Source organism: Phodopus roborovskii, unplaced genomic scaffold (genome assembly GCF_943737965.1).
Source record: "Phodopus roborovskii unplaced genomic scaffold, PHOROB, whole genome shotgun sequence".
Classification (NCBI taxonomy): domain Eukaryota; kingdom Metazoa; phylum Chordata; class Mammalia; order Rodentia; family Cricetidae; genus Phodopus; species Phodopus roborovskii.
Genome location: NW_026126407.1, coordinates 22,237,012 through 22,264,495, shown reverse-complemented (window position 1 = coordinate 22,264,495; position 27,484 = coordinate 22,237,012). Strand labels below are relative to the sequence as shown.

The 27,484-nt window shown below is 46.6% G+C and overlaps 1 protein-coding gene and 2 non-coding genes across 3 annotated transcripts; 1 reads left to right on the top strand and 2 right to left on the bottom strand.

Moving 5' to 3' along the window:
- Positions 1–135: 135 nt before the first annotated feature.
- On the top strand, positions 136–16,459 carry LOC127219242 (L-amino-acid oxidase). The gene is made up of 7 exons (XM_051180607.1): positions 136–327; positions 9,459–9,688; positions 10,102–10,214; positions 10,907–11,108; positions 12,145–12,213; positions 13,915–14,051; positions 15,431–16,459. The coding sequence occupies exons 1-7, from the start codon at positions 300–302 to the stop codon at positions 16,260–16,262; spliced, it is 1,611 nt and encodes a 536-aa protein (XP_051036564.1). The 5' UTR covers positions 136–299; the 3' UTR covers positions 16,263–16,459.
- Positions 16,460–24,937: 8,478 nt separating this feature from the next.
- Trnae-cuc (transfer RNA glutamic acid (anticodon CUC)) lies at positions 24,938–25,009 on the bottom strand. Its single transcript has one exon. It is a non-coding gene; the product is annotated as a tRNA-Glu (tRNA).
- Positions 25,010–25,226: 217 nt separating this feature from the next.
- On the bottom strand, positions 25,227–25,333 carry Trnal-caa (transfer RNA leucine (anticodon CAA)). The gene is made up of 2 exons: positions 25,296–25,333; positions 25,227–25,272 (listed from the first exon to the last, which is right to left on the bottom strand). It is a non-coding gene; the product is annotated as a tRNA-Leu (tRNA).
- Positions 25,334–27,484: the final 2,151 nt, after the last annotated feature.

Genomic DNA, 27,484 nt, shown 5'->3' with positions numbered 1-27,484 from the left:
GGGCACACCCTCTTGCACCATGCCTTTGCTTGCATCAGGATGAAAGCATTGCCCTGGATGTCACACAGAGGCATATGCATCTGGTCTGATCCCACCCTCTTCTCTGTTCTCCAAACTTCGCTGGCAGGGCCTGTTGTCAGACCTGGAAAGTAGAGAAAACTCAAGAGAGCCCAGCTTCATCCAGGCCATGGGCTCATGATGGAGGAGCAGAGATAGTCACTTCCTGGTCCAGGACTCTGACCTCCACTCACCCTCCTCAACATTGACAACTTGCCCAAGCTCTGGCTCTGTGGACATGGATGCTACCAGCTCCAGGAAGGCTCCCAGGTAGGTTCCCTTGCCTTCTTTCCCAGGATGGAACACCCTGGAAATGACCTCTTCCCCAGATTGTCTGCCACCCTAGAAGTTTATGCTTGCCTCTTCTGCCTGCGCCAGGTCTCTCTTTGCTTGGACACAACATCCTAAGACTAGCTTCTTGGTAGCAACCAGGCAGGATACCAGGACACAGGATAGTGAAGGTCCCTCTGGGGTGAACCCTGACTTCAGTGACACAGGATGGACCCATCTCTCCTTCTGCTATGTCATAGGAGTGAGACGGTCCAGAGTCACTCTACAGAGGAGAGAGAGACACACACACACAGAGAGAATTGTGTGTATATTTTCTGTAATGTGTTGGGTTATGCACGTGTGCTGTGTGTTATGCATATTGTATGTGGCATAGGTGTATTGCATGTTATATGTGACATGTGTGTCTTTTGAGTGTGTGGTCTGTGCTAATTGGGTCTGGGACTGAACAAAGGAAGGGTGTGAGCTGTGTGTCCCCCTTCTCTGAGCTGTTTTGGGGACTTCTCTCTGCTTTCCTGGGTTTCTGTTCTCTCTCCCTTCTCTGCGTACATTCTCCCACCTCTACCCCATCCGTCATGATGTTTTTGAGCTTCTATACTGTGCATGCAGCCCAGGGCCAGATTCCTGACCCATGTAGTGACCTGTTGTGCCTTACCTGACTGCTCTGTCCCAGTCTCTTTCTGTGTGCAGGGCACAGGTGATTCCCACATGGCCTGTGAAGTGGGTGTAGACACAAGAGGTGCAAAAGGAGAAAGGCATGCCGCAAGGGCAGGGGCCAGGCCCCCAGCACTTTGAGACAGAGCATCTACCCACAATTCCTCATCCCGCTTCTGTGGTTTCCTGTACCCTTAAATGTTCTACTCATAGTAAACATACTCAAGCCTGTAACTCCAGCTCCAGAAGACCGGACATCCTTTCTGGCCTCTGTGGGCACCCATACACACATAACACATACTCAGACAGAGAGACAGATGAACCACAAGACAGACCGCAGCACAGGCCTCAGGACAGACACCCCCAGGATAGACCCTTAGGACAAATCTCGAAGCTAGACATTCAGGACACACCCTCACACTGACTCTGCCATCATATTCCCTAGCACAGACCCTCCTAGATAGATCCCTGAGAGCAGACATCCTGGGACAACCATCAGCAAGACAGTATCTTTCAGACAGAGATCCACGCCAGTCTTCCAAGCACACAGGGGGTGAGGGGAGCGGGAATCTCTTTCTTACTGGTGGTCAGAGTCTAGTCTAGGAGTTTCCAGGTTCTTGGCATCTTATTCAGTAAACTGAAACAGAGGCACACATAAAATTGCAAAAGTGGAGAGGAATTTATCAAAGCAAAATGGTAATGCAGGTCAGAATGTGCCCTCAGAGAGCTGTGGGCCATGTGAGTAAGGGCACTCAAGGGCCCTGGTCACTGTTTGGGGCTTTCCTTTTATCAAGTTCAGTATAAGGAGGAGTTTAGTTGCTAGGAGGTGTCACGTGGGTGGGTTTTTTGTTTTGATTGACAGGCTTGGGTTATGTAAGCTCACTGTGCACATCCTTTCCCACAATGCATCTGATTTTAATCATATTTATGCCCAATTATGCCTAGGTATAAGATGGTAAATAGCTTACTCAGGGGACACAGTTTGTCTTATTATGCATGTCACCTAAAACTTGTCTAGGATGACTCAGCCCAACTCTCTTGGTTTCAGGATGTGTTCTAGGGGATGTGTGAGCAGAAATGGGGAATTACCAGGGGTGGCAAATAAGAGGAACTTATTTCCATTGCCTGAAGCAGGTGTACATGCAGCCTGGCACAGATGGGGCCCTGGCTTGTTAAGCTAGTCCCTATTTGTGCCAATCTCATGTTGACCAAACTCTGCATCCTCAGGGCAGCATGACTCCTTCCTACACACAGAGCAGGGGACAGAAGCCCATAGTAGATGTGATTTCCTTCCTGGTGCAAGTGATGAGGATACCGACAGCCCTGACCAGAAGATAGTCCCCTGTATAAAAACAGAGCCCAGTTCACACTAGAAGCATCCCAACACCCCCTGACATTTTATTCAGTTATTATGTTTTATTTTCTTCGTGTGTGTACGTGTGCATATAAACACTATAACCAAAAGCAACTTGGAGAGAAAAGGGTATATTTCTGCTTACAACTCTTAGGTCCATCAAAGAGTAAAGTGTTGGGTCCACAGGAAACTCAAATTCCCCAAATTCTAAAAGCAGTCCAAATACCTAGAAATGAGCTCCACCTGGATGATAGAAGGATTTCTGGCAGTTAGATAAAAACCTAGCTTTTCTCAGCAACTTGTGAAACTGGTTCCCACCTACCAAAGAAGTCATTTCTCTTGCTTCTGGCAGAACAGACACATGGCTATCTGCATTACCTATTAGCACACCAAAGCACATGCCGGCCTTCAGGCTCCTTCCGTATCACTAGTACCTGTCCATGCTGGCATCCTAGCTCTTCTCAGCCCCTATAGTACCCTAACCTCCCTCCAGCTCATGGGCTCTCTTCTCAGCTTCTTATTCTCCTTATACTCCTGCTTTTCTTGGTATGTGCCCCAACCCCATCTTTGTTTTGCTCCTGTATCTCTTGCTATGTATTCTCGGTCCCCTGTTATTCTCCCATCTCTTGCAGATACACTGGGCCAGGTCCAGTCTTCTGGCTGTGTTTCTCTTTCTGTGCTGGACTCTTCCAAATGCCTCTGGCTGGTCTCTCTCTTATATCTATAGTAAAAAACCTTCCCCATGTCATCCGTTTATACAGAAAGCCAAGGCAGGAACCTGGAGACAGGAATGAAGCAGAGACTGTGGAGGAGTGCTGCTCACTGGCTTGCTCAGTCTGCTTTCTTATACAACTTAGGATTACCTGCACATGGGTAGTATCACCCACAGTGGCTGGGCCCTCTTATACCAATCATCAATCAAGAAAATGCTCCCACAGACTTGTCTACAGGCCAATCTGAAGGAGGCATTTTTCTCAGCGAAAGTTCCATCTTCCCAGATGACCTTGGCTTGTATCAAGTTGACATAAAAACTAGCCAGCACACCTCCCAAATGCTGGGATCAGCCCCTCTTTTGAACCTAGGAAAAGCAATGTGCATGCCTGTGTGTGTGTGTGTGTGTGTGTGTGTGTGTGATGTGCATGTGTGTTTGCTCAGGTGTGGAGGCAAGAGGAGGCTGTTGGATATTCTGATGTACCAAGTGCCATTTTATTCCCTTGAGACACTGTCTCTTACAGAACCTAGAGCTAGAATCCAGTCAGTAAGCCCCAGTGAGTCACCTCCTGTAACACTGGGGTCACAGGTGCATACAGCCACATCTGGCTTTTCACGTGGGTGCTTTGGATTTGAACTTGGGTCCTTATGATTACACAGTAAGTGCTCTTACACACTGAGTTGTTGCCTCAGTCCCTGAAAGAAAAAAAAATTAAGCCAAGCATATGCATTTCTAATTGAACGTTTAGGAGGCAAAGGCAGGAGAATTAGTAGTTTAAGGTCAGCCTTGGCTATATAGTGAGTTTGGAACCAGTCCTAGCTACATGAGACACCGTCTTAAAAACTTTTTAGAAATGTAATTTTAATGTTAGCATTGGGTTTACTTTTATGGTTTAGAACTGGCTTTTGAAATTTTTATAAAGCATATACTGCCCTGCATACATATCTAACTTGGTGACACACTCATGTGACCACCACTCTGGTGACATTGTAGAGAATTTATCCTAGGTCCAGGAAGTTCAGCTCTGTGATTACTTCTGTTGTTGTTAGAGACAAAGTGACCCTTAGCTCTGCTGGCCTGGAACTCAGTGTGTAGCTCATGCTGACCACAATGCCATGGAAAGCTTCCAGCGTCAGCCTCTGAAGTGCAGGGATGGCATATGTGAGCTTCCAATGGTCACTTTATCTCCATTCTGAAGTCTGTGGGGAATCACTATAGATATGTTACCCGATCTTCTAGTTCATGGTGTTGCTGGGGTCCTCTGGAGACACTCAGGCAACCCTAGGAAGCAGCCTGAAGCGTCGTCCTGACTGGTACTATGTCTGTCTCTGATGATGCCCTCCTGATATAGATCTGTCTGATTAATGAGCATGAGAGGTAATTAAATTGGAATAGTGTGAGATAAGATTTGAGGGTCTAAACCCAGAGTCTGGTGATGTTCTTGCTGGATGCGGTAGAGCTACAGGAGCCCCCATGGCTCTAGATTTCAGAGGGCCAGAGCAAGGCTGTGCCGGGCGCCGGGCACCTGCGCTTATACTTGCTCTCTTCACGCACCTCTGCTTCCCACCAGGTTCAGGCTCGCTCCTGCAGGTAGTTCTGCAGGCACACCAGCCAACATAGACTCCACCACACCTCCAAGGCTCTCCATCTCACAAGGGGAGGGACAGCGAAGGGTGACAGTTCTCAGAAGGGCTCCAGGAAAAACAGGCTCAAGTCCTGGAAGCGAGAGATGTGTCAGAAGAGCAGCACACTTCGGGGAGCACCAAGCAGGAAACCAGCGCAACCCTAGAGTTTCTGTTCCCAGTGCCCTGGAGCACTGGAGGAAGAAGGAAGAGATGTCATCTTTAGGAAGAGGAAAATCTAAGAGAAGGGGAAGGATGATAGAGAGTCTGAGGCCAGACTGGGATACTTGTGAGCTCTGGGCTAGCCTGGGCTACATGGTGAGACCCTTTCTCAAAGAGGAGATGAAAAGAGAGAGAAGAGAGAAACACACAAACACACACACACACACACACACACACACACACACACACGAGAGAGAGAGAGAGAGAGAGAGAGAGAGAGAGAGAGAGAGAGAGAGAGAGAGAGGACACGGGCAGGAAATCATAAAACCCTCAGTCCAGATGGTGGAAGCAGTAAGGAATGGGCATGAGGAAGTGGCAGATGCTGAGGTAATACCGAGGAGCCCTGGACAGAAACTCAGGACGGTTCAAATCTCCCCTAAGGTTTGTGCCCAAGAACTGGAGGAAGGATTCATTCACCCCTAGTGAGTGATAACTGGGACAGATTGTGCATGATCCCCCAGGACCTGGGCTCTCTTTTCCAGCACCCCACCCCCACCCCTGTGGCAGAGTGGTGGGAGAGAGACACACCAAGACTGCCCAGACTCTAGCACCTGGAGCCAGCTGGCCCCTGGAGACCTGAAATCCATGCTGAGCTTCTGTGACACCCCCAGGAACCTGCTAGGCCAGGGCTCTGGACCACATTCAGTCGTCCCTTGTCATTCCCACTGCCCAGTTCTAGACCTAAGGTGACTCTGGTTTCCAAACCAAAAACAGAGGTGAAATTACCTGTCAGATATATTTTGAAGTAGACAAGGAGATAGAGTTGGTTTCGTTTTAATTAATTTGTTGTTTTGTATTAGTGAGGCTTTCTGTTGTAGTTGTTTTGTTTTGTTTTTTTGAGACAGGGTTTCCCAGTGTAGCTTAGAGCCTGTTCTGAAACTCACTCTGTAGACCATGCTGGCCTCGAACTCACAGAGATCCACCTGCCTCTGCTTCCCGAGTGCTGGGACTAAAGGTGTGTGCCACCAATGACTGGCCTTTGTTTTAGTTTTTTTTTTTTTTTTTTTTTGACAGGGTCTCATGTATCCCCCTCTGGGCTCAAACCGGAGCTGAGGACCTTGAGTCCTTGGTCCTTCCGCCTCCACCACCCAAGTGTAAGGATTACAACGTTCACCACCATGGCCAGCTCTGTTTTTTTTTTAATTGCACATAATGATCACATATATTTATGGAACACAGTGTGATAATTTAGTATGTAATACAGTGTGTAATCATAGGGCATAGACAGTGTTTTCATCCATTTACACAATTGTTGTTGTTCAATATCTTTTCAAATTCCCCTCTTCTTGTTCCTTACAAAATATACAAGGAAGCCAGGCATGGCAGTACATACTCTAAAATCTGCCTGCCTCTGACTCCTGAGTGCAGGGATTGGGGTATGCCACCATATTCAGTCCTTGGTAGATTTTTTTTTTTTTTTTTTTTTTGAGTCAGGATCTCCTGTAGTAACTTCCAGGCCAGCCTGAGCTGCTTTAGGTGAGGCTTTATTTCAAAGAAACAAATGGATTCAGGATGTGAGATTCCCATGTCCTGTTCCTCACTTGCAGATTTTATCCATTCCTCCAACGAAGTCATTACACACATATCCACACTAATTCTGTGGTCACATGAGGCTCAGGGTTGATGCAGTATGGATAGTAGGATGCAGCATGGCTTCTGACTCCAGCAAACACATGGGCTTCTCAGTGGTTATCCTACAACAGACAGGCCAGAGCACTCTTTAAAGCCAAGGGTGGGTGGAGGGACGCTAGGGCTGTGGGCCTGGTGTTGGCTTCACCTTGTATAGTAAACGCCTGTGGTTGCTTGGGCCACCACAGGCTTCCTGGCTCCGTTCTTTCTTTTCTTTTTCTCCTTCTTCTCCTCCTCCTTCTCCTCCTCCTTCTCCTCCTCCTTCTCCTTCTCCAGCTTCTCCTCCTTCTCCAGCTTCTCCTCCTTCTCCAGCTTCTCCTCCTTCTCCAGCTTCTCCTCCTTCTCCTTCTTGCATGTAGTTAGGGACTGTGAGTTGTTTTGACAACTCCTGAAGCTCAAAGATACTCTGTTCTCTGCTGAGCTCTGTAGTCACCCTGTTGGCATGGCTCTCCAGGGCAGGGCAACTGACAGGAAAATGAGAGCAACCCAGTGCAAACTTCCTCCATTAGGGAAAACAACTCAAGGTAGTTGTGTTTCCCAGAGGGCCCAGCCTTTTTAAAGGGATGGTTGCTGGGAATTTTAAGCTCCATTTTCCAGCAATACAACAATGCAGTAAGGTGCATACCATATGTGTGTGTTACAGTGTCATCCTGAATCACGTTCCTGTGTACAAGGAATAAATGTAAATAAGTGCATCACAAGAGGGCAAAGTGGGAAAACCCCAGGCTTCAGGTTGCAAAGTTAGAATCCACTTCCTTAGTTTTAGAGATGGGTGAATCCAAAGCATGGAAGGAAGGCTGGGCTCTTGTCATGGTGGTATGTGTTTGTGTGTGTGCACCTCTAAGTGTGTTCACTCCTCAATGATAATTAGAAAGTTAAATGCCCAGTGCACAGGATCACAGAGGGAGTCTAGAGTCAGGCAGGCCCTGAGGAAAGCAGACAGAAGGAGGTTGTAAAGCTGGGTTGAAGGATGAGCAATGACAAGTCCAGATGGAACCCCAGCCCTTGGCCCTGGCCCCAGGACTGGTGTCTGTGATGATTGCAGAAGCTGGAGGACGGCCTCTGTCCATGTGTCCTTCCCTCTGTCTACTCATCCACTCCTTTACCCACCACCTTACCCTCTGTTCACTACTCCACACTCATATTCCTCAACTGCTCTGAGAACTCCTAGGAGCCATTCTCTGTGCAGAAAGAACTGATTTCTGATTCATGCTGGATAAGACAGGTTGAGCAATTGATTACCTAACATACCAAGTACTAGCATTGAACAGGAACACGGAGACATGGTGATGGGTGGAACGGGGTGAGAGATCAACCAGTCATACACAAGTGGCAATCCCTCTGCCTCCATTTTCTGCAATGCTACTACACGTTTCAGTGGTAAACTATGTTCCTGGAGAGAGGTACCCAAGTGATCTTTTCTCTACCAACATGGGGAAAGATGCAGAGAAACAACCTGTATTAGTTCAAACTGTGTTAGAAAATCATTGAGTATGGTATGTCTCATAGCAGATGGATGTCTCAATGAAGGTATTGCTGATGGGCCTTGGCCTCTTACGGTTTTTCATTATGTCCTCACAGGCATTGCCTTTCTGTGTGGGCATCTCGGTGTTCTTGTTAGGGTTCACGTTTCCTCTTCCTTTTTTTTTTTTTTTAATACAATATTATTATTATTACTTTTTTGAGAATTTCATACAATGTAGTCACTCCTAACACTTCCTCTTAACTTCCCAGATCCATCTCCTCCTTACCCCTGTGTTCTGTCTTGTTTTTTTTTTAAAAAGAGACTATCTCAAAGTAGATGTCCTGGTCTTTTGGTTCTCACAATCTTTCTAGCTCTTTCTTGAGCTGTAGGTGTAGGGACTGTGTTTGTAGGGACTGTGTTGTGGATGTATCAGTTGGGGCTGGGTACCCCACAGTCAGTTGTTCTCTTCACTGTGACTTCCTTTATAGTCTCTGCTGCAAGAAGAAACCTCCTTGTTGAGGGTCTTGGACCTGCTGGTCTAAGGACAGGCGATTAGGATGCACTCAGAAAGTACACTGGGTTAGGAAGGAGGCAATGTAGGCTCCATGGTCTACACACTTCCACTTCTTATGAGGACATCACATTTTGGGAGAACCCCTCCCCCCCCCAGCTTCATTTTAACTTAGTCATCTTTTCAGAGGCCACTGTCCCTACACGGAGTTGTCGCATTGTGAGGTCTTGTAGGTTAAAGCCTCAACAAGAATTTTGGGGAAACACAATTTGTCCCATAACACAGACAATAGCTCTGAAACCATGAACGCCACTACCACAAAACACACGCCTTTGATGGGCTCTCAGAGGGAAGGTATGGCCTGCCTCTCCCACAGAGGAGCCCAAAGCGACAGACAGAAGCGCATCAGAGAAGTGTGAAAGCACAGGCTCGCCACTGCCAGGCACACCTTCACTTCAGGGAGCCGTGCCCATCTGTGAAGATCCTTCGGGTCTTGGGAACATGGTGACCTATCACACTCATCCTGGGGACTGTTGTGTTATTATATAAGGTTTCCTGCTTCCAATCTTCTGTATTTCACAGTGGTACTAAATTAAGGGTCTATCCACCTCAATGGTGGTGGAAATGGGGAAAGCCAATATGGTGGGCAGGTCTACCTCATTTGTGTGTGTGGCAGTCCCACTGACTGAGGGGAGGGAAGGCACCTTGGGCAGACACACACACATGTGTCACTCCCTAAGTGAGAGGTTTTGGTACCTGAGGGGCATTTGTGGGCTAGCAGGAAGAGTGGCAGGTACTTGGGAGGACCCATGACTAAGGCTCTCTTTGATAGGGGAGTGTCTAGTATGTTGCATCATAGGTCCAGTGATAAATCTTCTTCAGATCAAGGGTTATGGCTAGTCCTCCTTCATCCCTAGCCATTTGCCTAACTGCCATATCCACAGCTATGTTCCCAAGCTGGCTGGCTCTCACCCTCCTGTCTGTGCTGAGCTTGGATACCCAGGCCTTCAACAGCCAGCTTGTCAAGTGCTTTGAAGATCCCCAGTATGAAGAGCTGCTGCAGCTGGCTCGAAATGGACTGGGGCAGACAGCAGAGAGGAAACAAGTAGTGGTGATTGGGGCAGGCATGGCTGGGCTCACTGCTGCCAAGATCTTGCAGGATGCTGGCCACCAGGTATGTGATTGGGCACGGGAAGATCTCTTGTGGGAAGACTGGGCTCTAAATGGGGAGATAAAAGACTAAGCTGAGGACATCCCTGGGGAGCTGGGGCCAAAGTGAAGCTCTAGGGCTCTAGGGGAGCTGGGGTAGGAGAGCAGGTAAGCTTACCCAGTAACAAAGAGCAACTTTCAGAAAGAGGCAGGATGAGCCTAGGGCTGTGTCTCAGTGATAGAGTGGTTTCCATCCCAGCACTGAAAAAGAAAGAAAGAAGGAAGGGTAGAAGAGAGGGAGGGAGGAAGGGAGGGAAGGAAGGAGAGAGGGAAGAAGGAAGGGGGGTAAACCTGGTTTGCCACAGGGGAGGAGGGTGTTGTATGGAGGATTTGTGACAAGCCTCATTGAGTTCATTAAAGAGCTGCCTGTCTTTCCAGGTGACTGTCCTGGAGGCCTCCGGGCGTGTAGGTGGCAGAATTGAAACCCACAGAGTTCCTGGAGCACACTGGTACATAGAGCTGGGTGCCATGAGGATCCCTATCAACCACAGGTACTTCTGAGAACAGTAGTGGCAAAGGAGGAAGGCTGGGATGAGGGCTATCACACCACAAGGACAGTGGATGGAGTTCCTTCCTGGAAGCTCAGGGGTCAGGGCCTGGCCCAAATGATTTCCCAGCCCTAGGGCAGCCCAGGAGCATCTCCCAGTCTCAGGGTTTAATCCAAGTAAGGAGATAACTGTGCTAGATTTGACTGCCAGGGAGGATGGGTTGAAGACTGCAGAAGATAGGTGGTCCAAGATGAACCTGCTGGAAAGTCAGAAGTAGCCTACTGAGTGTGCAAATGATGGGAAGCCTGGTATCCTTCCAGGAGATCCTTTCTGGATGGGTGAGAAGTTTGGAGATGTTCAGGAGTGGTGAACACAGCCTCCAGGAAGGATGGCTCCACAGACACTCTGCATATCACCCCTTCCTTGTGTCTCCAGGAACTAGAATGTTCACGTTTGAAAGTGTGAAGGTTGCAGGTTCCACACAAAGCGGCAGAGATCTCAGCCATCGGAGAGGGCCACAGGCAGGAAGTCCAGTTCCCTTGTGGCCTTATGGCCTCTAGTTCAGTGTAATGACCAGGGTGCCTAGCATGGAGGGAGGCCAGGAGTGGTCTTGGTGAATCCAAAGGAGGCGGGAAGTAAGTCCAGGAAACAAGGGCTGTTGGCTCTCAGCCTGACGTCTCTGGCTCCCTCCGTAGGCTTTCTCATGAGCTCATCAGAAAATTTGGGCTGATGCTAAAGGAATTCTGCCCCTGCAACAATCAGACCTGGGTGCTGGTGAATGGAGTTCGGCAGCGCTCGGGGGCAGTGCAGGCTGACCCTGGCCTGCTGGGTTACCCAGTCAGAGCTGATGAGGTGGGGAAGACAGCAGAACAGCTCTTTGACAAGTCACTGAGGAAGGTAAGGCAGAGTGGAGAGCAATTGACCTCTTTCCTTGGGGCCACCCTGCATGAATACCCTCTTATTCCCCAGGGAGGAGCTTTAGGGGACCCCAGATCCTTGAGTGCAGGAAGCCTACACCAGCTTGGCCATTACTGATCTCCACTCCATCTCATGCCTCTGTCCTGTGTTGGCCACTGGCTCTGCAGACAGTATATATATATATATATATATATTCTCAGACCCCAGACACCTGTGCCTGTACAGACATGTACAAAGTAGCAGCCATGAAATTATCATGCTGGGACCAGGTTCATTCCAGAAAGAGCTTAACAAGCTCTAGGTTTGAATGTGTTGTGTGACTCCAGGCTGGCTCTCTTCTCTCTTCTCCATTATTCCCAGAACCTCTTGTTCCCGGGGTTGCTGTGAGGATTAGGTGACAGGATAAAATGGTGATAGGTACAGGACCAGTGCTCACTCTACAGTTGTAATGATTGACAGTTTGTCGAGGAAGAGCATTTAGTACTCTGCCCATCCATGTTTTCTACCTGTCCCAGCAGTGACAATGCCTTTATCTCCTCTGACCCATGACCTGGAAGGACCTCAGTATAAACTAAGCTTAGCACTCCCAGGAGGTCTCTGCCCAGGTGTTCCTCAATATTGTCCTGCTGTAGCTCACTTGGGGTCAACAGACCCAGCCTCTCTCAGCAGCTCTGTGGGGCTAGCCTCTAGCATCTACATGCTTCAGAGTGGCCTAGAAGTCCACAGAAATGTCCCCAACACAGGACAAGGAGGTAGACTTCCCATGTATAAGAACCTCAAGGCTAACAAGGAGCTTAGACGCCTACATTTTGTATACTTGGTGTCCATTCAAGAAGAGGTGAAATTCCTACCATCCCAGATTTAGGACATAGTTTTGGAAGCCAGGATTCACATACGTGTCACATACACACAGGCTTTTGAACAAGTGTGGTGCATGAGGATGGTTGGGGAAGGGTTGACAATTTATGTGGGCTGATGCTCACCACCTGTCCTCCCTGTCTTCTTCCCTCCCAAGATTGTGGAAGAGTTGAAGAACAGCAGTTGCCGTGAAGTCCTGGAGAAATATGACTCCTTCTCCACCAAGGTCAGTCCTGAGACCTCATGACCCACTGTGCTCTGAAACCACCCCAGCGAGAGTGCTACCTGGGGCATATTGTGCTGCACTTTACTTGTCTAGCTTAACTGTCTGCCCTGATAGAATGCAAGCTCCATTTGGGGAGGGAAGGGACTAAACAGAGGCCACTCTAAGGGGGGCAATCAAGGCTACTTATGCACAGCTTGCTGTATCAAGGGGTCAACCATAACACAGAGTCAAAGGCAGACAGAGGTGTGGGAAAGCCTTATATAGGTGTGTGTTGCTTAACAAGGGATTAATGTCTTTAGATGATTATGTAGTTGTGCAAAAATCACAATGTTTATTCACATGAACCAAGATGGCTACAGTGTCACTTGGCTAAATAACCTCTGGGGACCTCTGCTGTATGCAGGTCACCACTGATAAAAGCAAACTTTTGTAATATGTGACTACAGTGAACAGCAGGAAAGGCTGGGCCTGTGGTATAGCTCAAAGGTGTAAGAGCTGATCTGTCATGTATGACTCTGGGTTCAATCCCTAGCACTGCAGATATAAAAACACAAGGAAGGTTCCAGATGTGGTCATAATTGGAGGCTGTTGGCTTGTGGGTGTTGGAACCAGCTCACCCATGGGCCTGGGAACAGGAGAGTGATAGGTATTCTCTAGCTGATCTTGAGAGAGAAGCTGATAGTCGTTTCCAAAATTTGACCATTCTAAGAAGGCCATGGTTTGCCTCTGTGGGCTGCTTGCTTCACGTGTTGGGTGGATCAAAGCCTGTTGCCAAGTGTGGTCTGACCACTGTTTACTCAAGTATGTGAAGAGGGAGATTAGAGAATAGAGACAAGTCAGAGATCACTAGGACCCACACCCACTGAACACGCCCTCAGATTTGGAGCAGAGATAACCTCTTTGACCTTTGGTGTGGAAGATCCTAACAGATCCAGCATGTCTTCGGGCACCCTGGTATTGCTGTTCCTAGGATTTCACTGACCTGTGGTTTAACTTCTGGTTTATACAAATATGTTGAATAGTAGCATTTTCCCCAGCCAGCGGTATCCAGACATCCTAGCAGGTTCTTTCAGTGCCTGGCCTCTAGCCCTGCATTGAACAGCACAGCCCCGGGCAAACTGGATGGTCACCCACTCTAACTGGTGAACCATTCCAGACAGCTTTGTCATGTCCATGCTGGCTTTATCTAAGACAATGAAGAGGCAAAAAGCACAGGGCACAATCAGGGCAACAGGTGCAATATGAGCCAGCTCCAAGGTCACTGGCTGATGGAGTGGCTAGGTCAGCAGGTGATGGGGCAGGACTAGGCGGTCAGGATAGGATGAGGAGGTTTTGATACTCAGATTCTTCCTAGACTAGTCTTCCGGAAAAACTGGGCTGGGTCCACATGGGCAGACACAGAGACTGGGCCTCAGTTTCCCCATTGGCAAAGTAGGAATCCTCACTATTATTTCCAGGATTACATGAATGAAAGGCTGAAAACTTTACCTAGTGCTAGATGTTTTCTCTATACAGGGGACTAAGGGGATCATGTCTAGATACATGTACAAGGCAGCCTTGGGACCCAGAGAGTACATACTTGTCCTCCTACCTTGTCCAGGTCTGTCCCTTGCTGTCCCTGGATAGGAAGCAAGGTGCACATGTTAGCTCCTTACACATTCTCATCTGCTTGCCTTCTTATTTCCTCACGCACTTGGATAGGAGTACCTGATCAAGGTGGGGAACCTGAGCCGTGGGGCTGTGCAGATGATCGGTGACTTGCTGAACACAGACTCTGGCTACTATGAGGCCTTCACAGAGACCCTGCGTGGCATCATCTCCTTCTTCCAAGAGCCCCGGTGAGAAATGGTGCAGGGACAGGGGGTCCCTAGTTACTGATGAGGATAATAGTGAAAGGAGGGGTTACAAAACAAGGGGAAAAATCGCTCCAAAATGGGAAGCCAGCTGTAGTACTGCACATTACCTTTAGTCCCAGTACTCAGAAGGCAGAGGGAGGGGGAATCTCTGAGTTGGAGGCTGGTCTCAAAAACAAACAAACAAACAAACCAGGGAAAGAAGGAAGGAGAAAGGAGAGAATCCTGACTCCAAGACTCTCAGAGTCACTGGAGTGGATGGGGCTGTAAAACACCTAGGGAAGTACCCAGAGAGATGCCTTCTGATATGCTGCCCACCTCGGGGCCCACTCTGAGAACCTCTGGATAGACTAATGAGAGTGTGAGCCTCATGTGTTCTGTGACAGGGACTGTGGCCTCGGCCCTGCTTCAAGGGAAGGACACTTCTCATCTTTCAACTCAGGAAGGCTTATTAGGGATGCAAACCTGGGACTCCAGTCACCATTGGTCACTGACCATGTGGTCTACAGCTATAAAGATAAAAGGGCGCCAGGCAAGGTGGTGCACACCTGTAATGCCAGCACTCACGAGGTAGGGGTGGGAGGATCTGAAGTTCCAGACCCAACTTGTCTCAAAAAACAACAACAAAAGGATAAAGACGAACTGGTTTTATATATATACATATATATAAATACAGGCTGAACGGAAGCCTGGGGCATTGATTTATTTAGACACTCTGGTCTTCTGGCAAGGACTCTTGCCCTTCTTATTAATTCGAGTACAAGCTCTCAGGGAGCATGGGAGGGAAGGATGCTTTAGGACAGACTAGGTAAAACACTCCTTAGTGCTTAGTTAGCTACTTTCCTTGAGTAGCCCCTGAGGGCATTATGGAAGTGGCTGGAAGAACCCTGGGCCTGGCTGGGGTTCTGGCTTAGTTGCTAGACTGCTTGTTTAGCATGCATGAAGTCCCGAGTTTCATTCCTTGCACCACATAAAACTAGGAGTAACAAATGCCTGTAATTCTAGTACCTGGGAGGTAGAGGCAGGAGGATCAGATGTTCAATTTTTGTCAGCTCTTAAGTTTGTCAGCTTGTGACCAGGCATCCTGGGTGGCAACAGGAGGTGAGTGACCCACAGGAGGGGGTTGCATGAGCTCAGAGTAGATGATGTTTCTGATCTGGCACCTCAAAGCAGTGCCTTTCTCTAGTTCCCTGGAGCTAATGGACACTCTGCTTGCCCTTGCTCCTTGTCAACAGTTTGCCCCTCTAAAATATGGCTGGGACATGCCTGTGAAGGGACTGAGACACTGTCTGGTTCCAACAGCCTGTCCCCTGAAAGCCCTGTCCGTCAACCCACTCATCTCCCTCTCTGCTGATTCACTTTAGGTTTGATGAAATCGTTGGTGGCTTTGACCAGCTCCCCCAGGCCCTACACAATTCGCTCCTCCCAGGGACTGTCTGGTTCTACTCACCAGCAGAGGAAGTGGAGATGTCTGGAGACTGTGTCCACGTGACCTACAGGACACCTGACCCTCTGCAGCCCAGGGCCCGGCTGACTGCAGATTTTGTGGTGGTAGCCACCACTGCCAAGGCTGCCCGGCTCCTCCGATTCCAGCCATCTCTCTCTCTCAGCAAGCAGGATGCTCTGCGCTCTGTCCATTACAATAGTGCCACCAAAGTGATCCTGGCCTGCACACAGCGTTTCTGGGAACGAGATGGCATCTTCAGTGGAAAGTCTAGCACTGACCGGCCTTCCCGCTTCATCTACTATCCCAACCACATCTTTCCCAATGGTGTGGGGGTTGTCCTAGCATCTTACACCCTGGATGATGACTCCACGTTCTTTACAGCCCTGGACCAAAGCCGAGTAGTAGACATTGTTCTGGATGACCTCACTGCTATTCATAATCGAAACAAAGAAGAACTCCGTGCCCTCTGTCCCTATTCTGCGGTCAAGAGCTGGAGCCAGGACCCATATTCCATGGGTGGCTTTGCCTTCTTTACCCCTTACCAATATGTGGACTATGCCCAGGAACTCAGCAAACCAGAGGGGCCAGTCTTTTTTGCAGGTGAGCACACAGATATGCCCCATGGCTGGATTGATACTGCTATCAAGTCAGGCCTCAGGGTGGCAAAGGACATTCAGGAGGCTGTGGACTTGGCTTTGACAAGGAACCCCAGAAACAAAAAAGAACACTTCCCCAAAAGTGAACTGTAAACAAGCATATGGGCCTCAGGAACTGGGGTGATTCCAAACAAGTTTGTCCATCAGGAGACGATGCAAAACCCACTCTCACCCATCTTCAGAGATTCCATCCAAGGCCCATGATTTCAGCCCCAGAGTACCAGACTGCCATGACCCCTAGATTTATGACAGTGGCTCAGGAAGAATGTGTGGCACAGAGATTAAAAACAATAAAGCCATTGTTGAATTCAGCTATCACTGTTTTATTTTCATTTACAAATTTTTAAACTTAATTTTTTTAAGTGTGTGTGTGTGTGTGTGTGTGTGTGTGTGTGTGTGTGTGTGTGTGTGTGCAGATGCCATGGTTTGAGGCATAGAGATCAGAGCATAACATTGGGGAGTCAGTTCTTTCCTTCTACCATGTGAGTTCTAGGATTGAGCCCAGATCACTGGTTTCATGACAGGCATCTTTAGCCTGGCCAGCCCAAGTGTTTCATGAGGTTCTAGAGTCTCTAAATAATTTTACACTTGAGTCCCAAGGGCAGGTGAGACCCTTGCCTCTCTTGAGCCTCTTCTTTTACCCTTTATCTAGTCCTAACTCTCTGGCTTACTTTTCTATTGATATGAAGACATCATGACCAAGGCAGTTTACAGAAAAGACAGTTTATTGGTGGCTTACAGTTTCAGAGGGTGAGTCCATGATCGTCATGGTGGCAGACAGGCAGGTGTGGTGCTGGAGCATTAGCTCAGAATTCACATCCTCATTTGAAAGGAGGAGGGGGAAGGAAAGCTAGCTGGAAATAGTGTGGGCTTTTGAAACCTCAGAACATACCTCCTCCAACAAGACCACACCTCTTGGTCTTTCCTAAACAGTTCCACCAACGGGGGAGTCAAGTGTTCAAACACATGTTCAAAGTGTTCAAAGCCCATGGGGGTTGCTCTCATTCAAACCCCCGCCTCCCCACCTCTTTTCCGGTTTTCTGCCTTACATGACTGCATTTTAAAGACAGGATTTCTCTGTGTAGCCTTGGCTGTCCTGGAATTCATTCTGTAGACCAGGCTGGCCTCGAACTCACACAGATCCATCTGCCTCTGTCTCCTCAGTGCTGGGATTAAAAGCTGGCGCCACCACCACCCAGGGCCATGACTGAATTTTAAGGGCAGCTGAGATGTTGGTCACTTGAGGCCACTGTGGCCAGCACTGTGCTCCATGCTTCCTGTGTTGTTCCAACAGCCTCAGTGGACAAATTATAATAGTTTCTGTGATATTCAGGGTCAAGACTTAAGTCCTAATAACTCAGGCTTGTCCAACCATCCTTAACAGACTGTTTAAGGGGACAAGTAATGGGACCAGCAAAATGCCTCAGCAGGTAAGGCACTTACCACAAAGCCTGATGACTTGAGTTCACTCACCAGGTCCCAAGTAGTTGGAGAGAACTGACTTACAAGTTGTCCTCTGACCTCTGCTCATGCCCATAGAACACCTCTCTCTCTCTCTCTCTCTCTCTCTCTCTCTCTCTCTCTCTCACACACACACACACACACACACACACACACCCCTGTAACTCCAGGTTCAGAGGATCCAATCCACTCTCTTGGCCTCCACAGGCACTGCTCGAAGGTAGTGCAGACACACACACATACATGCAGGCAAATATTCAAATACATAAGAAATACCTTTGAAAAGAAACAGTAATCCAGGTGTGGTAGTGCATGACTTTAACTCCAGCACTCAGGAGGCAGATACAGAGGAATCTGTGTGAGATTGAAACCAGCCTGGTCTACATAGAGAGTTCCAGACCTTCCAGGGTTGCATAGTGAGACCCCATGAAAGGGGAGGATAGTAATAGCTTAAAGCAGAGAGAGATTTATCAGTGTAGTCACACTGGGGAGAATAAAGTCAGTCCATCTTCAGGGCTGCTGAAAAAAATGTAAATAGAAGGCACCAGGTTTGAATAACTAAGCAATCCTGTCAAGGTGTAGCCCTGCCCACATTGACCCATAACTGTCTCAGCTCTTCCTGGGAGACAAGCTCCCTCTCTGCCTGGCACCAGGCTTTCTTTGGCTTTGCCCTCTTCCTGTAAGAGACTTTGGAAGAATTCCAACTCCTTGGGGCCCATTGTCTCAATAGTCTAATGGCTAAAGGGAGGACACCCAGGCCTCTCTGCAGAACCTTCATTCTTACCAGAACAATCTAGCTATCACTACAAGTCCTTGGTTCTATCTTATTCTCCTTTGTGCTCATATAACTAGTGATTCATACTGGGAGCCTGTCACAATGAGTAGGTTAAGTGTTTGATGAATACAGTGTCTCAGAAGGCACAGGGATGCATCCCCTCCCTGTCCCCAGACCCAAGAGGAGGAGTGTAGAGATGGCAGAGTTGATCTTGATGACGCCTTTTCATCAGAGAGATAACAAGATGAAGGGTGTAGAGATGGATACGTTCTAGAGGAGCCCATCATTTGGCAGTGACTTGGCCTGAATTTTGTCCTGAAGGGAACTCGGGGTTGTGAGTTAGTCTCCCTGGGGGTCACAGGAAGAGACTTGGTGGCTACATAGTAAGGTGACAGTTCAAAACCAAAGGCAACTAGATACTCTCAGGAATCTGCTGACGTAAAGTTGGGCGGTGGTGGCACACACCTTTAATCCACTGCCTTATTCTCTCCCCCTGCAGAGAGCAGTGAGCTGTGTCCTCCCCCTTCTGTAGTTCTGTCAAAAGTGGCTTAGGGAAGTTAGGGTCTAAATTATAGCCCATCACTGCAGGGCAGCCTAGGCAGGAACTTGAGCAGCTAGTCATAGTCAAGAGCAGAGAGACAAGGCCTGGAGAAATGGCTCAGTGGTTAAGAGCACTTGCTGCTTACTCACGAAGACCAGAGTTTGCTTGCCAGGAACCATGTTAGGTGGCTCACAAGTGCCCATAACGCCAGCTCTGAGGGTCAGCACTTTTCTAGCTTCTTTGGGCACTTGCACACATATGTGTGCATACATTCAAGAACACACACACACACTCTCTCTCTCTGTGTGTGTATGTCTCTGTCTGTCTCTCTCTCTCCAAAACAAAACAACATGAGGCTGGTGACATGGCCCAGTGGTTGCTCTTGCAGAGGACCCATGTTCTGTTCCCAGCACCTATGTGGTAGCTCACAACCATCTGTAACTCCAGTTCCAGGAGATCCAGTGCCTTCTTTTGACCTCTGAGGGTACAAGGCATGCACATGTACCCTCAGGTAGGTAGGGACATACCTACCTACCTACATAGAGACCAAACACTCATACAAATAAAATAAGTAAGTCTAATAAATAAATACATACATACACACATTATTTCTTAAGTCTTTTTAAAAAAGAGCAAAGAGAGAATAGATGAATGCATGCTTTGTGCTGAAAATCTTTCTCTGTTCTTACAGAGTCAGGGCCCCAAACCAGGAAGTGGTGCTTCCCTCCTTCACCTGGGGCTTTCTACCTCAATTAAATCCATCTCCAATAGACACACACATGTTCTGAGAGACCTTACGGCTTCTTGTTATTACTCTTGGGTGTCCAGAACTAGTTAATAAGACCCTGTTGCTGAAGACATTACATGCTCTCAAGGCAAGTTACAGAGAAATCAAACTGGAACTGAAAAATTAAATCTGCTGACCAGTTTTCATAGTGCAGGAAGGTGCAATGCAGACTTCCAGGAGAGAAAAAGCATCGATAGTCTCACCCAGCTGAGAACCAACCCTCCAGGTAAGATGTGCCTACTAATGCAATAGGGCAAACCAAACACTCTCTGATAGGTTTTGAGGCCTGTTACGCAATATGGAATTCATGTCTGGTATTGTAAACTCAGTTAGAAACATATGGCCAAGGAGGTGTTATGCCCTAAGCAAACTTGCTACTACCATTTACCTAAATCAACACAATGCCAAGTGTATGTATTTACATTCACATTCATAGACAAATGCTACTCTTGATCTTAGAGAATCTGTCGGTGGATGGTGGTGAAGGTAGAGAGACATGGCTGCTCATGGTGCTGAGAATACGTGATGGTTGATGCTCAGTTCTAAACAGAATATTGATACCACTCCCTCTAACAAAGCAAAGGGAACAATGCAGAAGAGGGAGCAGAAAGACTGTAAGACCAGAAGACAGGGAGAAAGGCTGTGAAATTCCTTCTTCTGAGCATGACATAACCACTGCAACCATGATCTGAAAGCATAGTGCTGACTGCAGTGGGAATGCATAAGACTGGGTCTGTACAAGACATCAATCATAGGTAAGGGATTGGCCACGTTGAACTATTGGAATACTGATGGATTCTGGGGGTGAGGCAGAATTGTCTTCAGTAAACCCACTAGGCTCTAACGAACACTTTGAGACCCATGGTCACACAGCCCTAGTTAAACTCAGGGGTAACAACATAACAGAAAAGCATGAATGGGAAACAGACTTGGGGGTGGCAATAGGGGTGGGAAAGAGGGAAGAAAGGACCAGGGAGTGGTTGGAATGCATCATATGCACTATGAAATTATCAGAGAACTAAATGAATAGACCAGTTAAGGGGGGAAATAAGGAGTTTACAGTCTCAGGACACAGAACTGCCTTTCTAAAGTCCTTCAAATACAACCCCACTCAAAGGGCTCAGGAGGCCATGCCAGGTGACTTTACTCAATTGCTATGAAAAAATCCCAGCACCTTTCAAGGGAGTGATTATTTATTAAAACTTTTATATCAATTCTGATCTGGTAAATTCTTTTGCCCCCATGCTCTGAGTCACTCCACCTTCAACAGTCACTTTGGATTTCAGGAATAGTGGTGCCTATTACACACTGTCTAGTAGATAGATCCCTGTGTGCTGAGGAGAAGTCACCGTGAGGGAACCAGCTTGTTCCCTCCACCAATAAGCACTTCTTTGAGCTGTCCTGCAGAGTCAGGGTGCAAGGATTAACCAGACCACACCTTGAGCAGGAGCAGGTGTGCAGGCCTCACTCCCTGGCCCATGTCTCCCCTATTTAACCCCAAAGCTCAGTGCACAGGGAAGGGCTGGGATGTTCACCTTCCACCTTCCCCAGACTTGCACTTACATTTGTATTTTATTATTTAAAAATATTTTAGATTATTTTTCTATGTTGTGTGTGTAAACAGAACAGCAATAAATATGGTTGAGCAAGTATCTCTAGTGCAGGATGGAGAGGCCTTTGGGACTATATCCAAGAGTGGTGTGGTTGGGACATGTGAAAGTTTTTTGGGAAATCTCCATACTGGTTTCAGCCGTGGATTATACCCCCACTAGCAGTGAGTAATGGATGGCTCACTCTCCCCACTCTAGCCATCATTTGCCATTATTTGTTTTCTTGCTATTCTAACGGGGCTGACATGGAGTCTCAAAGTAAAATAGTTTTAATTTACATTTCTCTGGTAGCTAAGAACGCTGGACACCTCTAAAAACATTTATTGGCTGTTTGTATTTCTTCTCTTGAGAACTCTCTGTTCAGTTTGTTAGAACATTTTTTAAAATTGGGTTGTTTGTTTTCTTGTTTAGGCTTTAATTCTTTGTATATCCTAGATATTGACCCTCTATCAGATGTATAGCTGGCAAGGGTTCTCTCACATTCTGTGAGCTGATTGACCGGTAGGGAAGCTTTTCAATTTCATGAGGTTCCATTTGTCAATTGCTGGCCTTATTCCCTGAGCAACTGGAGTCCTGTTAAGAAAGTTCTTATTTCTGTTTATGTCTTAAAATGTTTTCCTATCTTTCTCTCTATTATTTTCAGAATGAGGTCTTAAATTACGGTCTTTTGGAGTTGATTTTTGTGTAGGGTGAGAAGTGAGGGTCTAGTTTCTTCTATAGGTAACACTCAGCTTTCCTATTACTATTTGTTAAAGAGACTGTCTCCAATACAGATTCTTGACATCTTTATGGAAAATCAGGTGTATGGGCTTGTATCTAGGTCTTCTATTCTGTTCTTTATGTAAAGATTTGATTTTTGTTTGTTTCAGTACCATGTTGTTTTGTTACTATGGCTCTGTATATTATATCAAATTATAATGTAGTACAATGTGAAATCAGGTTTAGTAAGGTCTCCAGGATTGTTTTTGCTCAGTCTTGCTTTGGCTATCAAAGATCTTTTAGTGGTCCCCCCCCCCTTGAGACAGGGTTTCTCTGTGGCTTTGGATGCTGTTCTGGGACTAGCTGATATAGACCAGGCTGGCCTTGAACTCACAGACTTGCCTGCCTCTGCCTCCCTAGTGCTGGGATAAAGGCATGGGCAACCACCACCCCGTGATCTTTTGTGTTTTTAAATAAAATTTAGGCTCCTTTTCTATTTCTGTGAAGAGTGTCATGATTTTGATGAGGATTGCATTGAATCTGTAGATAACCTTTGGCAAAATAGCCAGTTTTGCAATATTGATTCTTCTGAATCCATGAGCATGGGAAGCCTTCCCAGCTTTAGAGTCTTCTTGAATTTCTTTCTTGACTGTCTTTAACATTTTCATTGTAAAGATCTTTTACTTCATCGGTTAGGTTCATTCCAAGGTATTTAAAAAAAAAAAAAAGTTGAGCCAATCTTGATTTCTTTTTCGGTATTCTTGTCACTGGTATGTAGGAAGGCTCCTGATTTTTGTGTTAGTGTTGTATACTGTCACTTTGCTAAAAGTGTTATCAACTCTAAGTGTGTGCTGGGGGAGTGGTTAGGGTTTCCCATGTATAGAATCAGATCACCTTCAAGTAAGATACTGTGTTTCTTCCTTTCCCTCTTGTACCCTTCTTATTGTTCTCTCTTATTGCTATGGGACCTCCAGCTTTACACTGAATAGGAGTGGAGAAACTGAACACTGATTCTAGTGGAAAAGTTTCATGGATTCCTCCATTTAGTGTAATGGTGGCTTTAGGTTTGTTACGTGTAGTCTCTAAAGTTGAGATATGTCCCTTCCAGTATTTCCTTAAAGCTTTATCATGAAGCGATGTTGGATTTTGTCAAAAGCCTTTTCTACATCTTACTGAGATGATCATGTGATTTCTGTCCTTGTCCCTTTATATGATGTTTTACATTTATAGACTTGCTTATGTTGAATCATCTCTGCATATCTGGAATAAAGCCAACTTGATTAAGGAGAATGATCGTTTTGATGTGATTTGGAATTTGATTTGCAAATACATTGCCGAGAATTTTTGCATCCTATCCCCATCAGAGAGGTTGGTCTATAATATTTGTGTGTGTGTTTGTCTGGTTTTAGCGTCAGGGTAATAGTGCCCTCACATGTCCATATCATACACGTCCACATGCACACACATAGTTAAAAAGAATTTGAAAATTGTAATGACATTTCCCTTGTCATGTTTAACCCTGGTGGAAAAGATGGTACAGGTCTCGCACACAGAGTGTACACAACACTGATCTGGAGAGCTAGAAGAGGGGCCTAGGGAGAAATGAATATTTTAATTGATAGCAACAGAAATTATGTTAGAGACTCACAATCTTATGAAGATGGTGAGGATGTTAAGGTAACACGTGATGCCTGGAGACATAGCTCACTGACAAGCTATAGCTAATTAAGAAGTACATGCCTGCTACTTGGAGGCTTTTGGCTGAGCCCCAGCACCGAGGGGAAAAGGAGCCTGATATTTAGAACACAAGAGCCATCTAAATACTTGCACTTGTTAATACAAATTATTTTCCGCAGGCAATGGAAATTCCTAGAATGAAAAGCATGAACACTGTGGAGGGCTCTATCTACACAGCCAGGAGGAGCTTGAATGTGGCTTAGTTGTGACTGAAATTTTGCACTAAAATCCCAAAGAATGTAGGAGGACAAGCTAATGTCAATGTTCTTAGGTGTCTGTGTGAAGTAACAGTATGCGACTTTCAAATGGTAGGACAGAGAGATGGACACCTGTGGGTATTTATCTATCATCTGCCTATGTATGTATGTATGTATGTATGTATGTATGTATGTATGTATGTATCACCTACCTACCATCTGCCAATTAACCACCGGTTTATCAGTTATTTATTAATTTTATATTAATCTTTTTATTATCTGCAATCACTACAATTTATTTATCATTTTATTTACTTATTTAGTTTTGGTTTTTCAAGACAGAGTTTCTTTGTGTAACCCTGGCCATCCTGGAACTTGCTCTCTAGACCATGCTGGCCTCAAACGCCTCTGCCTGTGCACCACCACCGTATTTATTTTATTATACATTTCATTTAGCCATCATTCATTTGCTAATTGGTCTGTTCATCCATCTATCTATTTTGTTTGTCTATCATTATGCATAATCTATCACCTAACTGTCTACCTATCATTTATCTGTTTATTTTCATTAATCTATCTTCAGAGAGGCAAAGAATGTGACAAAATATTGACCAGCGTTGACTCTAGGTAACATTGTTTGAATTATTTCTATTTATTTTCTAACTCGGAAGGCAAGCGCTGGCAGAGCTGCTGTGAGGGCACCCTGGTATCCTAGGGAATCATGGTTTCCAGCAAGAGCCGGGGCGGCCGGGAGTGCTGCTTTGGATTGTTCTGAAGATACTGTATTTCAGCATCAACGCCTTCCTGGCTAGTCTGCTGGTATTCACATCCTCAGTATGGTGTCGGTTAAAACAGAATGTAAAGAACTCGAATGTACTTTTATTTCTCAAGTGTTTAGTTTGATATTTCCTGAACAGTGGAACTTTCTTTGAAAAATAAGGAAGGGAATGAAAACAGCAACTTCCCTGACCGGGAATCGAACCCGGGCCGCGGCGGTGAGAGCGCCGAATCCTAACCACTAGACCACCAGGGAAGACATACTAGTTGCTCCTTGTAACTTCACTAGACTAGATGATGGCAAGGATGACGGGCAACTACAGTATAACCAAGGAACTGGCAATTAGGCAATCTGACGACTCGTCGCCCTGGAGGACCCGATAACACCAGCAACTGAAAGAAATTTTGCATGGGAGAGACAGGGTCCTGAGCAGAGGAAAATAAAAGCAGGGAGCAAGCAAAAAGAGATCATGTGTCAGAAGTGGGATTCGAACCCACGCCTCCATTCGGAGACCAGAACGCCCGCAGGGGAAGGCTCACGCCTTGAGTCTGGCGCCTTAGACCACTCGGCCATCCTGACACCTGAAAGCCTGCTGCTTCTCGCCTGTCCTGAAGCCTGTGCTGTGCTGTGCGTGCTGCTACGTGTGACTGCCCTACAGTGTCCCTCCCAGTTTGCTCCAGCGTCCAACCGTGAGCGAGCTCCACGCTGTCGCCGCCCCTAAACCCAGAAATGCAATGCCGGAGAGAAGCCGGCAGCATGGAGCAGTAGCCGCGGATAGTAACTTCACCCTTGTTCCCCTGCAAACGCGCTCAGCTTTCGGGGTACAACCGGAGTCCAGACTGGGAGCTCCGTGCTTCCCTCTCTGAGGGACCTGGGTTAGGTGAGCGACGCTCCACCAACGGCGACACAACTCTGAATGCTTTAGCTTGCTAAGGGAAGGCCCAGGACCTCCCTACAGAACAGTCCTGAACAGGCCGACGGTTGGCTGAGTTAACGCCTTCCATCCAGGTCCCCCCCCCCCCCCCCTTCCTTAACGTCACCCCAAAACTTCCCTTTGCCCGCGAGACACAAACAACAACAAAAACACAAAAGGTTATGACAGGCAGAGGGGTCAGAACTGCTGCGGAAGGCCTCATTAAAGCAAGTTCTTATTGAAAAAGTAGTCCTCAAAAACTAATATACACAGACAGGGCGTAGCCCACAATATCATTACTCTGAGGTGGAGCCAGTGGGATTGGTTCAAGGTTATTATTCGCAGCTTCACAGCGAGTTTTGGAAAAGCGAGACCTTGTCTCAAAAAACGAAGCAAAAGACTAACACACGACCCATCCAATCTCTCTCTCTCTCTCTCTCTCTCTCTCTCTCTCTCTCTATATATATATATATATATATATATATATATCGAGATTTTATTTAATTAACAAATGACGCTAAAGAAAAATACCCTGCTCTTGTATCGCAGAAAAAGAGAGAAAGCAGATAGCTGGGGGTTGCAGCCAGGGCAATGGTGGCCAGCATGGGTGGAAAGGTCTTAAGAGGAGATGTCAATCAAGGGTAAAGGGATTCCCACTAAACAGGCCCTACGGAATTCTTCCAAAAACCAAACCAAAGGCTTAGGTGTCAAAGGTAAGGGATGATGATAAAAGGCTATCTCTTGGAGTAGGGGTGGGGAGTTCTCCATAGACTAATTCATGAGGGTGGCTAGTGCCAGGGACAGGTGGAGGTCAAGATTCAGGCCTAGTCAAAGGGCTCAGAGGAGCAGAACTAAAAGTTGGTTAATGATGGATTTATAGGATGTTATAACCACATAGAGGAAAGTTTCAAGAGATATTTTTACAAAACCAAAACCAAAAACAAAAACCTCATGTACCCAAATTAATGAACGAATAAATAAATAAATACATGGTGTAAAGAGGTTGCTGATGGATTTGGGTGAGTTCATGTCCCCAGTGATGATGTTTGACTGCTTGACCTTTTACAGCTTCTTTGAAGCTTTTTTTTTTTTTTTTTTTTTTTTTTTTGGTTTTAGAGACAGGGTTTCTCTGTGTAGCCTTGGCTGTTCTGGAACTTGCTTTTCAAACAAGGCTGGCTTTGAACTCACAGTGGTCATCTTGTCCTTGCCTCCTCAGTGCTGAGATTAAAGGCATGCCCTGCTACCGCCAGGCAAAACTGTCTTTTTTTCTTTTTAATGCCAGAGCAAAAATCCTATTTATATTATTGATTGATTGATTCGAGACAGGAAGAGTATCTCTACATAGATCGCTCTACATGTCCTGGGAACTCATTAAGTAAATGAGGCTGGCCTTGAACTCACAGAGATCCTCTGGCGTCTGCCTCCCAAGTACAGGGATTAAAGTTGAATACCAACATGGTGACCATGCCTGGCTGCAGGGGGGAAAAAAAAAATCTTAATTAAAACATTATATGGGGATGTGTCTGGGTGTGGGTTTATGGACAGAAGTGCAGAAGAGGGTGTTGGGTTCCCTGGAGCTAGAGTTACAAGTGGTAGTACTAGGAACCAAGTCTGGTCTTCTGCAAGAGCAGAAAGTACACCTAATTACCAAACCATTCTTCCAGTCCCAGGGCAGTCTTCAACAATTTTTTTTTGGAGATGGGGTATCATTCTATAGTTCTGCTTGGTCTAGGCTTGCAACTCACAGAGATCCATTCACCTCTGCCTCTTAGGTGCTGGTGATCATCTTTAAAAATAAAAATTATTATTTTGTATGC

Bases quoted from the DNA above. Each gene is read 5' to 3' on its own strand.
- LOC127219242 (XM_051180607.1), top strand. From the start codon at position 300: ATGCTACCAGCTCCAGGAAGGCTCCCAG. The intron at 9,689-10,101 runs GTATGTGATTGG...CTGTCTTTCCAG, and splicing joins TGCAGGATGCTGGCCACCAG to GTGACTGTCCTGGAGGCCTC. The intron at 14,052-15,430 runs GTGAGAAATGGT...GATTCACTTTAG, and splicing joins TCCTTCTTCCAAGAGCCCCG to GTTTGATGAAATCGTTGGTG.